The 16,635-nt window shown below is 40.4% G+C and overlaps 1 protein-coding gene across 6 annotated transcripts in view; it reads left to right on the top strand.

The window, feature by feature from the left end:
- pcnt (pericentrin) overlaps window positions 1-16,635 on the top strand; it is a 323,443-nt gene that overhangs the window by 96,052 nt on the left and 210,756 nt on the right. For 4 of the 6 annotated variants that reach the window (XM_048534231.2, XM_048534228.2, XM_048534230.2 and 1 more), the window contains 3 exons: window positions 272-383; window positions 5,576-5,843; window positions 14,559-14,661. In XM_048534231.2, the coding sequence (XP_048390188.2) occupies window positions 272-383; window positions 5,576-5,843; window positions 14,559-14,661 (483 nt within the window). The remainder of the gene's footprint in view (window positions 1-271; window positions 384-5,575; window positions 5,844-14,558; window positions 14,662-16,635) is intronic. The other 2 variants (XM_059647013.1, XM_048534229.2) reach the window with 1 other exon arrangement.

Below are 16,635 nucleotides of genomic sequence, written 5' to 3'. Positions count from 1 at the left end.
TCTATCTAAATGTTTGATTTTGTGGACATCCTTGGAGGCTGCTAGTCTGTTGAAATTGAATGAAAGAATGGCCACCATCTTTTATGGGAACTGCTGTTACTCTGTTACCTTGTCTTTTTCCTGTCATTATATAACCTGCAGTATAAAAGGAGTAAATGTCAGCATTAGTAACTTTGGAATCATTTATTCTCAAAGGTGGAACTGGAATAGGGGACGATAAGTCAACGATTCACTCTGTTAGCCAACATTGTGTCACATTTTTATTTGACAGATGGAGAAATTGCAAGAGAGCTATGATGAATTTAAATTGCGTTCTGAGCAGAAGATTGTGCACCTGCGATCTCAGCTTGAGGATTCGAGGACCAGCCACGAAGATCTTATCGGTAAATCTTTTGTGTGATTTCTACTTCAACGATTGCCAAGACAAATATCTCAATTTAAACTTGCCACAATGTAACACCATGTGTTTCAAATGCAGTGGAAAATAAATGTTTGATAAAACACTGAAAATGGAGTTGCAGTGTTCGAAGAAATTGTGTTTCCAAGTAGTGAGTTTGCTAACCCTGTAATATATACAATGCTGAATTAAAATTGGTGGGATTGTCCTCAACCAGAAGTATTTGTATCTTTTCATTCATTTTGAATGCCTCCAAGTTGAATAATCAATGTACCCTCCACATATTACTGTGTACTCAACCTCGTACTTAATACGGAGAGGGGAAGGTGTCACATAAAGATCAAAAAAGGACAGTAACTCTGAGATAACACAGTGTGGAGCTGGTGGAACACTGCAGGCCAGGCAGCATCAGAGGAGCTGGAAAGTTTACATTTTGGGACAGGACACTTCAGAAATGGGGAGGGGAAAGGGAACTGGGAAATAAATCGAGAGAGGAGGGGTGGGGCTGGGGAAGGTAGGTGGGATGGTGATAGGTGAATGCAGGTAGGGAGTGGTGGGGAGTGGTCAGTGAGGTAGGAGGGAAGGGTAAGTGAGAGAGAAGATGGACAGGTTGTGTCAGATCAAGGAAGCAGGGATGAGAGGGAGGGTTGGACTTGGGATGTGACGAGGGGTGGAGATATTTTAAAACTGCAGAATATGAGGTGTTGCTCCAGTTTGCAGGTGTGTCATTGTGACATGTTTCCTTCTGAGGAAGGGTCATCGGACCTGAAATGTTAACTCAGTTTAATCCTTCACAGATGCTGCCAGACCTGCTGAGCTTTTCCAGCAACTTTGTGTCTGATCCTGCTTTGCAGCATCCACAGTTCTCTCTGTTTCCATTTACTGTGATGTTTGGCAGTGTAGATGGGCATTAAACTGTAAGTTGTAGTTTGTTTTTACACCCATTTAAATTATCATATTCTCAAAGAACATAGAGCATAGAACAATGCAGTGCAGAACAGGCTCTTCAGCTCTCGATGTTGCACCAACCTGTGAACTAATCTAAGCCCATCCCCCGACACTATCCCGTCATCATCCATATGCTTGTCCAAGGACTGTTTCAATGCCCCTAATATGGCTGAGTTAACTACATTGTCTCTGAGTAAAGAACCTACCTCTGACATCTGTCTTAAATCTATCACCCCTCAATTTGTAGCTATGCCCCCTCATACAAGCTGACGTCATCATCCTAGGAAAAAGACTCTCGCTGTCCACCCTATCTAATCCTCTGATCATCTTGTATGTCTCTATTAAATCTCCTCTTAGCCTTCTTCTCTCCAGTGAGAACAGACCTAAGGCCCTCATCCTTTTTTCATAAGACCTTTGCTCCAGACCAGGCAACATCCTGGTAAATCTCCTCTGCACCTTTTCCAATGCTTCCACGTCCTTCCTGTAATGGGGCGACCAGAACTGTACACAATATTCCAAGTGAGGCCGCACTAGCGTTTTGTACAGTTGCAGCTTGACATCATGGCTCCTGAACTCAATCTCTCTACCAATAAAACCTAACACACCGTATGCCTTCTTAACAGCACTATCAACCTGGGTGGCAACTTTCAGGGATCTATGTACATGGACACCAAGACCCCTCTGCACATCCATACTACCAAGAATCTTTCCATTGACCCAGTATTCTGCCTTTCTGTTATTCTTCCCAAAGTGTATCACCTCACATTTATCCACATTGAACTCCATTTTCTGCCTTTCAGCCCAATTCTGCAGTTTATCCAAGTCTCCCTGCAACGTGCAACATTCTTCCACACTGTCCACCACTCCATCGACTTTAGTGTCATCTGCAAACTTACTAACGCATCCACTTATGCCTGCGCCCAAGTTATTTGTGAAAAGACAAACAGCAGTAGTCCCAAAACAGATCCTTGAGGCACACCACTAGTAACCGGACTCCAGGCTGAATATTTTCCATCAACCACCACTGGTTGCCTTCTTACAGAAAGCCACTTTCTAATCCAAACTGCTAAATCTCCTTCAATCCCATGCCTCCGCAATTTCTCCAATAGCCTACCATGTGGAACCTAATCAAAGGCTTTACTGAAGTCCATGTGCACCACGTCAACTGCTCTACCCTCATCCACATGCTTGATCACCTTCTCAAAAACCTCAATGAGGTTTGTGAGACACGACCTGCCATTGACGAATCTATGTTGACTATCTCCAATCAAATTGTTTCTTGCTAGATGATTATAAATCCTATTTCTTATAATCCTTTCCAAAAGTTTTCCTACAACAGTCCAAAGATGTGCAGGCTAGGTGGATCGGCCATGCTATGTTGCCCGTAGTGTTCAGGGGTGAGTGGGTTATAGGGGGATGGGTTTGGGTGGGATGCTTCAATGGGCGGTGTGGACTTGTTGGGCCAGAGGGCCTGTTTCCACACTATAGGGAATCTAATCTAATCTAAACAGATGTAAGGCTCACTGATCTATAATTACCTGGGTCATCTCTACTGCCCTTCTTGAACAAGGGGACAACATTTGCAATCGTCCTGTAATCTGTTACTAATCCTGTAGACAATGATGACTCAAAGATCAAGGCCAAAGGCTCTGCCATCTCCTCCCTAGCTTCCCAGAGAATCCTCGGAAAAATCCCATCTGGCCCAGGGATTTATCTACCTTCACACCTTCTAGAATTGATAACACCTCCTCCTTACAAACTTCAGTCATTTCAATTCTAGTAGCCCGTAACTCAGTCTTCTCCTCTGCAATATTCTCCTTTTTCTCAGTGAAAACCGATGAGAAATATTCGTTTAGCACCTCTCCGATCTCTACAGGGCCCATACACAACTTCCCACTTCTGTCTTTGACTGGCCGTATTCCTACCCTAGTCATCCTCTTTTTCCTCACATACCTATAGAAAGCTTTAGGGTTCTCCTTTATTCTACCTGCTAATGTTTGCTCATGTTCCCACCTTGCTCTTCTTAACTCTCTTTTTAAATCCTTCCTAGCTAATCTGTAACTCTCCATTGCCTCATCTGAACCATCTTGTCTCAACATCACATAAGCCTCCCTCTTCTGCTTAACAAGAGGTACAATTTCTTTAGTAAACCACGGTTCTCTTACCTTATCACTTCCTCCCTGCCTGACTGGGACATACCTATCAAGAACACGCAATATCTGTTTCTTAAACCAGCTGCACATTTCAATTGTCCCCATCCCCTGCATTTTGCTACCCCTTTCTATGCCTCCTAAGTCTTGCCTAATCGCATTATAATTGACCTTCCCCCATCTGGAACTCTTGCCCTTTGTCATGTTCCTATCCCTTTCCATTGCTAAACTAAACGTAACCGAATTGTGGTCACTCTCTCCAAAATGCACACCTACCACTAAATCAAGCACCTGACCTGGTCCATTACCAAGTACCAGATCCAGTGTGGCCTCCCCTCTTGTTGGCCCTTCAACATGCTATGTTAGGAAACCCTCCTGCACACATTGGACAAAAACTGATCCATTCGATGTGCTAGAGTCATAGCATTTCCAGTCAATGTTAGGGAAGTTAAAGTCTCCCATAATGACCACCCTGTTCTTTTCACTTCTGCCCAGAATAGTTTTGCCAATCCTCTCCTCCACATCCCTGGAACTTTGCGGAGGCCTATAAAAAAACTCCCAGCAGTGTGACCTCTCCTCCCCTGTTTCTGACCTCAGCCCATATCACCTCAGTGGACAAGTCCTTGTCAAAAGTTCTTTCAGCCGCCATTATACTGTCCTTGACTAACAAAGCCACACCTCCCCCTCTTTTACCACCTTCCCTGATCTTTATGAAAGATCTCAATCCTGGAACCTGTAACATCCATTCCTGACCTTGCTGTATCCAAAATACTTCTCCCATTGTCAACTTCTTTTAAACAAATCCTGTGTTTTGCCAATCAAGTCTAACTTCAAAAACTGCACCAAATTTTAATTACACTGTGGGGCACAAATAAACTGTACGGGATATATTGTGGATCTGCCTACGAATCTGAATTTATACATATCTTTCGTGGCAGTCCATTTAATTCTGCCTTAGACCTACTGATGAGGCCCACCTGGACCCCCAACATTGACCAGTTTATGAATAATGTTACACCGGTGTATCATTGCATCTTCATTCTGCAAAATCTCAATGTCATGGATTCATACATTAGGAAACAAGTTAGCAACAGAAGAGCAATTATTCTTCCTAATCATTGCTATGCAATATTGGAAAGTTCAATCACCCCTTGGCATCTCTGTTTACTGGGAATTGTATAATGGAATTAACCAGGTATTATACCTTCCTTCAGCCTATTTTTCTTTCCCCCGTGTCTCATGGCTGAATTGTTTGAATTGAATTGCTTTTAGGAGTTTATAGCCATGTCCCTGTTTTGTCTCTCTTAACCATTTCAATTGGATATGCTCCATTTTAGCCTTAGATCTTGCAGATTTTACTTTTTGTTTATTATCATCATTTTTTTTCTGCATGGCCTGTTCAGTTGCTTATATTTGAAGAAAATTTCTATTCCTGGTGTGATATGGGAGAACAAATTGATTCCCAATCTGTATATGAATTGGTCTCTGCTAGAGTGCAACTCTTGGTGATATGATCAGTCACTGTGTTCTGCTGCTGGTAGGAAGCGAATCAATCTGATGTTCTTTTTGCTGTAAGTGTATTATGTGGATCGTATTAAACCTAGCTTTTAGAATGTCCAGCTGGCACTTACTGTTTCATTTCAAGGCTGAGTTTGGGCAAGAACTGGTAGGCAAGTGTATTCTTTGTAGCTATTGTATTCAATCCGAACAGTACACCCAAACCATGTTGGGACCATTTGAATAAAGTAGCTTTTCACTCCTGACCTGAATTGTGGCATGATTAATTTTAATTGGCTATATGTGGAAGTTGAATACAAATGTTGTGTTTTAGATTTTTCAAACAGAATTGCAATGGAACCAATACCATAAGCAATAAACTTGTAGCTATTTAGGAAAGCTAAACTAGTAGCTGCATCCCAATGGAGGGTCCTGCCTTTTGGTTCAACTTTCATTCATATCACATTACTAGTATAGGTCAACAGGGAGTTATTTTCAGATGGATTTATACCAATACATTTCTAATGTTTATTGTAAATGCTGGCCATTTATGTATTTTTGAAATCTACATTTTTATGAACAGAATTCAAGGAACATTTGCTGTCTCGTACATCTCGACTGGAAGATATACTAAGTTTAAAAGAAGAACTTGTTCAACAACGAGAGCAATTACAAAAGCAACATTTTTCTGAGTTGGAACAACTAAAGAGTTATTTTGAAGAGAAACTGAAAGACATGAAAGAAAAAAATAGTGAGGAGGTTGCACAACCAGAACAGCGCCTTCAGGAAGACCTGAGACAGCCTTTTGGCCTTGAATTTGAGCTCAGTCTGAATCAGACTGTAGAGCCAAGGTAAAAGCGAGCATCACAATGGTTATACATTTCACTTGATACATTCTGTTTCAAATATCATTATACTTTTTACAATTTTGTGCTTGATTTATATAACTCCTATTTTTTTCATGATTTGACAAGAAAGCAAGGTTATCCATAGCAAGACTTCCACTGCCACCCAATTTATTCTAAAGCATGTAATTGAAATTTAACTGTTTGCAGTGTATAGTGCTATAATGTAAAACCAGAACCCCTTTTTTTATTAATTCTTCTCCTTTGTTGTTCTACACAATGAGATCAGTTATGACTGCATTGTGTTCTTTGATGGTCAGGGTGAAAGAAAATATGATGCAGAGGCAATTAGCATCAGTTAGAAGACTCAGTAGGAGAAAGACATAAGATTGAAAGTAGTATCACAACTGGTAGTAGGGTTAGTAACACACAAAAAAGGAAACAAATAATTAATCATTTAAGTAATTCATTTTTAAACCACATATTAGGGATGGGAGGCAGGTACTGCATCATAGCTAGAGTCCATGGGGAGTTTTTGGAGGCCTGTGTGTTCTAGAGCAAACATTCCAGTAAAATTTACAGCTTGACTAGTTTCTGTTCAAAACTTAAGGTGGAGACTAAGCTATGATGCTACAATACATCAGGACGGAAAAAGTTAGCTGCATATTTGGTACCAGGAGGCAGTTGTAGCCATTATGTTTGGATCTTTTCATTGGTCAGGAACGGGAGGCTGTGACTGAGTGTTAGGCAGATAAAGGGACCTAGAGGGTGGGAATCTCAGCTTTTCTGATTGTCAGACAGGCTTGAGATTCTGTCAGCTTGTTTGGATGCAAGTGAATGCTGCAGGTTGGATGAGCTAAATGACCATGTCGGTGTTTGACAGGAACTCTTTTTAAGTAGAGTGAGTAAGAAGGAATGTAGTGGTAATAAAGAGATTGCATAGTGAGAGATAGTTGCTGTTGTATGCAGCCAAGAATTTAAACCCCAAAGACTACGTTGCCTACTGAGTGCCAGAACTGGGCAAAATAGGTTCCGTCTTGTGGGATAACAAGGTGTAGAGCTGGATGAACACAGCAATCCAAGCAGCATTAGAGGAGCAGGAAGGCTGGCGTTTCGGGTCTAGACCCTTTTTCTGAAGGGCTTAGGCCTGAAACATCAGCCTTCCTGCTCCTCTGATGCTGCTTGGCCTGCTGTGTTCATCCAGCTCTACACCTTGTTATCTCAGATTCTCCAGCATCTGCAGTTCCTATTGTCTCTGGTTCATGAGACACTGGCGTTAGTGCTGGGGAAAGTTGGGGCATTGGGACAGTCCGCACCTGAATCATACCAGGACCAGTATTCTAGCAAGCCATGTAACTGGAAAGTAGAGAGGACTTTAAACAATGAGAGCAAGGGAACATGCTTGAGTAGCTGCAATAAAATCAAGTGATTGAATTAAGGAAGTAGACCAAAATATCAGTATGGGAAATTAAGTGTCAAGAATACGTCAACAGTCAAGATAATAAAAAGACAAAACTACAAGCACGTTGCATTCATAACTAAGTAAACAAGTTGACAGAGCACATTGAACTAAATAAATATAATCTGATGGCCATTACGGAATCAGAGCTGCAGGATTACAGGAATTGGGTCCTGATATTGAGAGGTATATGACATTTCAAAAAGAATAAGCTCGTGGAAGTAGTACTCTTAATCAAGGATAGCATTAATGCTATAGTTAGAGATTACCTTGATTCAATAGATGAGGATGTATTATTGGTTTGAGTGAAAATGTGGAGTAGTAGATAAAATCAGATTAGATTCTCTACTGTGTGGAAACAGGTACTTTGGCCCAACAAATCCATACTTCCCTTGCAGCATCCCACCCAGATCCATCCCCCTATAACCCACACACCACTGAACACCACAGGCAATTTAGCATGGCCAATCCACCTCGCCTGCACATCTTTGGACTGTGGGAGGAAACCGGAGCACCTGGAGGAAACCCACGCAGACACGGGGAGAATGTGCAAAATCTTCATTGACTGACAGTCACCCTAGGCTGGAATTGAATCCGGGTCCCTAACCACTGAGCCACCGTGCTGCCCGGTGTCATAAGAAGAGCCATTTGTAGCAGTGGTTGTCATGTCTCCGTTGAGTAACCACAATGTCAGGTGAAGTATGCAAAAATAAATATTGGACACTTGTGTTATTTTAATCTACACAGTTACTTTTGTTTTTAATGAACATGCTTGGGCAAGTTATAACACACCTTTAGAACAGGAGGAACTTCAGCCTGGGCCTCTTACACTCCCCTGAGGAACTTCTGCAGAGATGAAATGAAATGAAAAATTTTGTCAGAGTGATTCATACAGAGAATGTTTCCTATAGTTAGAAACAGCATAATAAGATAGTCACCAAAAAATCCAAAAGGGAATTCAGAAGAAATCTCTTCACCTGAAGAGAAATGAAAATGTGAAATTCACTATTATAGGAGACATTGAAGTGGATAGTATAAATCCATGTAAAAACATATAGAAATGACAGGTAAAGGTATATAGATTGTTATGTTAGATATAGATGAGGTAAAAACGGGAATAGGCTTGAGTCGAGCAGAACCATTGATGTGGTTTCAATTCAGCACATTCTATACAATCTTATGTCTTTCTTTCAGCAATTGGAGGTCATTATGATGGCATTAAAGTAGTTCTGTACAGAGCTATGATAGACTGTTTTAATTATTTGCATCTATTTTGTGAGCAAAGCTAGGTAAGCATTTGAAAACAAACAATACCGTGAAAACACACAGGACAGCTGAATAGTATGTAGTTGCATACAGTCAAATGCTCAGAAGAGATGATGGAACAGCATGAAAAGAAGTTCACAAAAGACGTATGATTTGACAAGGTTTGGCATGGAAGACTAATTAGTAAAATTAGATCACAAGGGATTCAGGGAGAGCTTACCAATTGGATACAAAATTGGTTGGCTGGTAGGAGACAGAGGGTGGTGTTTGAGGGTTGTTTTTCAGACTGAAAGCCTGTGACCAGTGATGTTCCACACAGTTCAGTACTGGGTCCATTTTGTTTGGCACTTGTATAAAAGATTTAGATGACAATTTAGGAGACATGGTTAGCAAGTTTACAGATGTAACCAACATTCATGGACATTGAGGAAGGTTATCCAAGATTACAAAGAAGTCTTGATCAAGTGGGTCAATGGGCTGAGGAGTGGCAGATGGAGTTTAGTTTGGGTAAATGTGATGTGTAGTTTTACCAAAGTGCAAACAAGGGACAGGACTTATACAATTGAAGGTAGGGCCCTGGTTAATGTTGTAGAACAGAGACTGAGGGATACAGGTACATAATTCTTTGAAATTTGTGTCACAAATCAACAGGGTAGTTAAGGCTTTTAGCCTGTTTGCCTTCATTGCTCAGAGTTTTGATGTAGGATATGGGATGGCACATGACATTGGTGAGGACTACATTCTGGAGTACTCCGTGTAGTTGTGGCTGCCCTGACATAGGGAGGATATTATTAAGTTGGAGAAGGTTCAGACAGAATTTACCAGCATGTTGCCAGGAATGACAGGTTTTGGATAGAAAAAGACAGCCTAGATTGGCTGCGACTTTTTTCACAGGAGCATTGGAGGTTAAATTGTAACCTTGTGGATATTTATAAAACTGTGAAGGTCATAGTTAAGGTGAACAGCAAGGGTCATTTCCTTAGAGGGGGAGTTCAAAACTAGGGAGCACGTTTTTAAAGGTGAGAGGACAAAGATTTAGAAAGGATATGGGGAGGAGGCAACTTTTTTTTAAACAGAGTGGTTCATATGTCGAATTAGCTGCCAGAGGAAGTAGTGGATGCTGGTTACAACATTTAAAAGACATCTGGATAAGAACATGAATAGTGAAGGTTTAGAGGGATGTGGGCCACGTGCAGGCAAGTAGGACTAATTTGGTTTGGGAACATGGTCAGCATGGACTGCGTGGACCAAAGGGTCTGTTTCCATGCTGTATGTGTCTATGACTGTAACTCGACTGACTTAATTCCATGTTGACTACCTGGGCTCCGTAATCCTCAGAATTTTTACCTAACAAACTCTCTCAATCTCTAAAATTTTCAATTGATCCCAAGTCTGAAAATCATTGTAGAAATAAATCTGGATTCCCAATACCCTTTGTGCCAAGTTGCCTTTTGTTACATCATCTCTGAACAACCTTGCTTTAAATTTTGAATTATGTTTCTTGTTTTGCAGCATGAACTTCCCTCTGTCTATTTTTCCCCAGCCTCTCAGCAGTAGTGAATATCTGCCGTGGCAGGTAGACTTGCAAGGCCCTAAATAAATAATTAAACCCTTTTGAGAAAATGGATTGGAAAATATTCTTGATGGCAAGAAGTCTTGCCCTGCTTTATCAGGAGATTTGGAAGAGTAGGCGCAACTGCTCCTTAACATATTAGGCCAGTTATTACTTGGTTGGCGTTATATCACGCCATTGTACCCATTTATGGAGACTGGTGTCTCTGCCGGTCTAGGTCTTGTTTTAATGGCAGCCATGGCCTTTCTACTAAAAGTACTAGATACTACCAATGACATTCCTACTACTAGTCCTAATTAGAAAGAACTCCCAGAGGTGGGTGCATCCAGGTGCATCCACAACCAACACACTACCAAGGTCACTTCTGGGTTCAAGATTTAGAGTTTATACCATCAAGACTCCAATTCGTCCACTAAAATTGAGCTCAATTTCTTTACATTATTCCAAACATATCCTTTCATAACACAAAAAAAGGTTCTATTAGATCACTCCCACTTTAAACAATTTAAGTTTGCTTTTAACTTCCAACATTCAAGGAAATGCAAGCCTAGTCTATGTAATGTCTCCTCTTAATTTAACCCTTTTCGCCTTGAACCAATTTAAGCACAGAGTCACATGTAAGGAAAGAAAACTGGTTAGTCCTTTAACAAGTTCTCGGGAAACAACTGTTATGCATCATTCTATCAGATCTCCATTCCTTACAGAACTTGCACAACTTGAAAACCCAGACTTTTGTAGCATATTTGTAAAAAATAGCTTGTTTCATTTGATTCTTAAACTTTCTCTAACTCCTGAAGTCTTAACATAGAATTAATAAAGAAAAAAATGCATAAGTGTAGCACCTTTTACAACCAGCAGATATCTCAAAGCGCTTTATTCTTGATGTTGTGATCAGTCTTTATTAGTTGAGTCACAAAAACCATTATCCGTTCATTATGGTCTTGCTGTTAGTGGAAGTTTGCCGTGTGTAATTTGGCTGCCATGTTTTCTGTGTTACAACAGTAATTACACTTCAAAACTTCTTAACTGGCAGTCACATGCTTTGGGGTGTACTATATAAATGCAGGTATCACTTTCAACCACTGTAAAGCGCCCCTTTCATTTTTCTGAATGCTCAAAGCCTGCTCTATTTACTGTCACTATCATGCCTCAAATGGTTACATAGAACTTAGAACATTACAGCACAGTACAGGCCCTTCGGCCCTGTCATACCGATCTCAAGCCCATCTAACCTACACTATTCCATATACGTCCATATATTTGTCCAATGACGACTTAAATGTACCTAAAGTTGGCGAATCTACTACCGTTGCAGGCAAAGCATCCCATTCCCTTACTACTCTCTGAGTAAAGAAACTACCTCTGACATCTGTCCTGTATCTTTCACCCCTCAATTTAAAGCTATGCCCCCTCGTGCTCGCCGTCACCAACCTAGGAAAAAGGCTCTCCCTGTCCACCCTATCTAACCCTCTGATTATTTTATATGTTTCAATTAAGTCACCTTTCAAACTTCTTCTCTCTAATGAAAACAGCCTCAAGTCCCTCACCCTTTCCTCATAAGACCTTCCCTCCATACCAGGCAACATCCTAGTAAATCTCCTCTGCACCCTTTCCAAAGCTTCCACATCCTTCTTATAATGCGGTGACCAGAACTGTACACGATACTCCCAAGTGCAGCCGCACCAGAGTTTTGTACAGCTTCTCCATAACCTCATGGTTCCGGAACTTGATCCCCCTATTAACAAAAGCTAAAACCCTGTATGCCTTCTTAACAGCCCTGTCAACCTGGGTGGCAACTTTCAAGGACCTGTGTACATGGACACCGAGATCTCTCTGCTCATCTACACTACTAAGAATCTTACCATTAGCCCTGTACTTTGCCTTCCGGTTACTCCTACCAAAGTGCATCACCTCACACTTGCCTGCATTAAACTCCATTTGCCACCTCTCAGCCCAGCTCTGCAGCTTATCTATATCTCTCTGCAACCTACAGCATCCTTCGTCACTATCCACAACTCTAATGAAAACAGCCTCAAGTCCCTCAGCCTTTCCTCGTAAGACCTTCCCTCCATACCAGGCAACATCATAGTAAATCTCTTCTGCACCCTTTCCAAAGCTTCCACATCCTATTTATATTGCGGTGGCTAGTATAATGCGATGGCTGTTGTTGATACAATCAATATCGGGTAATACCAGAAGCTCCACTTTAACCTACATCACCTGATACAGAAATGCTCACCTGAACATTTCATCACACAGGTGACATGTGGTACAGCAATGCAAAATATAGAAATAGAATCAATAGTAATAAACCTTAGCAACAGTCAACATGCTAAGATGAGGTGCATTAAGCAATTGCAACAATATAGCTGCTAGATCAGAGCATCTACTATGCCATTTACAGACCAACACTTTACAAAAAGATGCTACCACTAAATAGATCAGTCACAAGAACATAAAACTTGTAAATAATGAAAAGTTATCAACTGTAACAACTCTGTTTTCGTCAGCACAGATGCTGTCTGATTTACACGTGGGGTCCAGGGCATGCTAGCTAGATGGATAAAAAAACTGGCTAGGCAACAGGAGACAGAGTAGTAGTAGAAGGGAATTTCTCAAATTGGAGACCTATGACTAGTGGTGTTCCACAAGGATCTGTGCTGGGACCACTGTTGTTTGTGATATACGTAAATGATTTGGAGGAAGGCGTAGGTGGTCTGATCAGCAAGTTTGCAGATGACACCAAGATTGGTGGAGTAGCAGATAGTGAAGGGGACTGTCAGAGATTACAGCAGAATATAGATAGACTGGAGAGTTGGGCAGATAAATGGCAGATGGAGTTCAATCCAGGCAAATGCGAGGTGATGCATTTTGGAAGATGTAATTCAAGGGTGAACTATACAGTAAATGGAAAAGACCTAGGGAAAATTGATGAACAGAGAGATCTAGGTGTTCAGGTCCATTGTTCCCTGAAGGTGGCAACGCAGGTCAGGAATGCATACGGCATGCTTTCCTTCATCGGACAGGGTATTGAGTAGAAGAGTCGGCAGGTCATATTACAATTGTATAAGACTTTGGTTCGGGCACATTTAGAGTACTGTGTACAGTTTTGGTCGCCATATTACATGGTCGACACATTAGCATCTTTTAAGATCTATCTGGACAGGTACATGGATGGGCAGGGAGCAAATGGACACAGACCTTAGAAAATAAATGACAAGTTAGACAGAGGATCTCGATTGGCGCAGGCTTGGAGGGCTGAATGACCTGTTCCTGTGCTATAATTTTCTTTGTTCTTTGTACACTGTACTTTTGGCATTTTCAGTTCTATTTCAGATTTCCAGCAACTGCAGCATTTTGCTTTTGTATCTTGGTTGAGGAGATTTGGTTGAGGCATTCAAAATCCTGACTGGTTTAGGTAGTGTAAATAAGGAAAAATGTTTCCATTATCAGATGGATGGGTGACTAGAGGAGACAGACTGATACTGATTGGCAATAGGACCATCTGCTTATTTTTATATGCAACAAGTTGTGGTGATCTGAAATGTACTAACAGAAAGGATATACTTTTAATTGCAGTCTTAGTAATATGTACTTGAAGGGGGCAGAAATTCACAGCAGTGTGAGCAAGAACCCAGATTAACTGGATATTTCTGCCCCTGGCGTGTTGGATCAAACCATCTCCTTCCTCACATTACCTCCAATATACCTGAGCGAGAGCTTCGAGGCCACAAGTTCTGATTTGCATTGGTTGATTGGCTTGGAAGGAAAATTAAATAGGCAGCTTCCTTATAGAATATTGACCTACCTTCTCCAATCAGTAAGATCATGAATTCTACATCACCTGTACTTTCCTGCCCTATCAGCCCCCATATCCCATTATGCCTCTACAATCCAAAAGTCTATTCATTTCAATGGTGAGCATACTGATTAACTTAGTATCTACAGCTTTCTGCAATAGAATATTCCAAAGATTCACAATCCCCAGAGTGAAAGATTTATTCTCTTTGGCCTTTAAGTGGTCAATGCCATATACTGAAACAGTCTCCCCAGCTCAAGACTTCCGAGCCATGAAAAGCAATCTCTCAGTACATGCCCTGTCAAGTCTAAATATTTTATCCAATCTCATCCTGAGATCCTCCTATTCTTTTAAAATCCTGAGGACATAGAAATCATTTATTCTTGATCTCTCCTCATAAACAAGCCTTCTCAACTGCGGAATTAATCTAGCAAACGGTTATTGCTGCCCCTATAAGGCAGATGCATCCTCTCTTGGATAATATGCACTGTACTCTGTATGTGGGGTCTCCAATACTTTATGAAGATTAACAACTTTTATTGTTGGTGTGAGTAAACGTGAATTATGATTTCGCAGGGCATATCAGCGTTTTTGCTGTTTAAGATTTCAAATTTTGTTTCTTAGCAGTTTGTCTTTGCTATCGTTTTCTGATCTCACTGAGAAGAACTACTTTCAGCACCGGATTCAGATTGTGGAAGAATTGGCACAAAAGCTGGAACAGTACAAGGTAATTGAAATGTAAAATATTGATTTAATGACTCCGTCATTTAAATTTTCCCCACCATTAACAGCTTAGTCGTGTCCTCCAAGGGATCTACATTCACTTCAGCTATCCTCTTTTCTTATTCATTCACGGGTATGGGCATTGCTGGCTAGGCCAGTATTTATTAGCTGTCCTTAATTGTTAAGAGTCATTCACATCGCTGTGGGTGTGGAGTCCCATGTAGGCCAGACCAGGTCAGGGTGGCAAATTTCCCTCTCTAAAGGACCTAGTGAATCAAACAAATGTTTCCTGACAGTCAGCAATATTAGACTCTTAATTTCAGGTATTTTTGATTGAATTCAAATTCCACCGTTTGCTATAGCAGGATTCCAGCCCAGGTCCCAGGCTGCCTGAATTAATAGACCAGTGATAATATCCACTAAACTATTGCTTCCACTTACCTTTTATATACTTATAGAAGCTTTTACAAGCAGGTTTTATATTTTGCACTTGTTTTCTTTCCTATTTCTCCTTTGTTCTTTCTATCATTTTTGAAGTAACCCTTTGATTTTTGGAAGTTTCCCAAACCCCCAGGCTACCACTTGCCTTTGCAGTATGGTCTGCCTTATTTTTTGTCTTTAAATTATCTTTAATTCGTTGCCAAGCCACGTGTGACTTTTCCCTTCTTACAATCTTTCTTAATTTCTGGAATGTGTTTTGTTTGGATGTAGTTGAGTATCTCCTTAAACATCTGTCTTTGCTCTTGAACTATTGTACATTTTAGTCTTCCTTCTAAGTCCTCCAGGACCCTATCTGTCCTTATGCCCGTGTAATTACCTTTTGTTGAACTCCAATTTCTCATCTTCCAACTAAATCACTCTTCCCATGATGCCAGCATACTTCTCTTTACTTAATCTCATCTGATTAGTAATAACTTTCTAATATAATATGTAGGGAAAGATTTTTGTATGATTCTTTTCACTCCCAGCCAGTAGAGCCTGTTATTTGCAGATGTTCGTACAACATGTCTTCCATTATTTTAGAACAATAGAAAAAAAAAACTCAAGAAATACTAAACTCATTACTATCACCAGTTGTGCAGATAAATCGCTGTTCACACAGAGCCAGCATGTGTTTGTTAAGTGTGAGTTAAGTTCAGTGAGCTTAGTTTAAAATTTGATGAGGTAATAAACTTGGTAGAAAAGGGTATACTTGTAGATTTCTGGAAGGCATTTGGCACAGTTTTGCAGTGAATGAGATTGATTTATATACATTTTATCATTTCATCATAGTAACTTAATAAAAATTAGAATAAATGAAGTTGGATGTAACCCTGGAGGTTTTGATCAGAACTTGGAAAACAAAACTTATGAGTAACTGATGTATACTCCAGATGATAATGATATTTGCCAGAGATCTGTACTCAGGCCTTTTCACTACCTTTTCTTCACTCAGTCCTTTATAATTTGTTGGTGTATCTAGGTTTGCTGCTGACACTAAGTGACATGGATGAAAGCAGCAAGTTGCAAATCAGCATTGATAAAGTGGGTAAAACTGGCAGTTAGAATTTACAAATATGTGAAGTCATTTGCATGGAAGATGAATTAATGTATATTCTACATAACCAAAAAAACAACTAAATGCTATAGATGAACAGAGGATCTAAACACAGAAAGCTTGGAGATAGGTACAAAATATCATTTTAAAAGGCTACAGAAATGGTGACTGATATCTCAAGAGGACTAGATAGCAAAAATGTTGAAGTTCAGTTAAAGCTATGCAGAGGTCTGGTTTGACACCATCTGAACTTTAGCATTTAGTTCTGGTCACTGCATCTCAGGAAAGAAACATTACACAGATTCACCTGAATGATACTAGGGAAAAGAGGCTTAACTGCTGAGAATGGGTTGCATAAATGAGTCTAATGTTTTTATGAATATAGAAAGTTAAAGGTTGTTGTTAACTGAAGTGTTGGAAGACAAATAAAGTTGTCAATGA

Source organism: Stegostoma tigrinum, chromosome 7, assembly GCF_030684315.1.
Source record: "Stegostoma tigrinum isolate sSteTig4 chromosome 7, sSteTig4.hap1, whole genome shotgun sequence".
In the NCBI taxonomy this organism is placed as follows: domain Eukaryota; kingdom Metazoa; phylum Chordata; class Chondrichthyes; order Orectolobiformes; family Stegostomatidae; genus Stegostoma; species Stegostoma tigrinum.
Note: the sequence above shows the minus strand (reverse complement) of the source record. Positions and strands in the feature narration are given on the sequence as shown.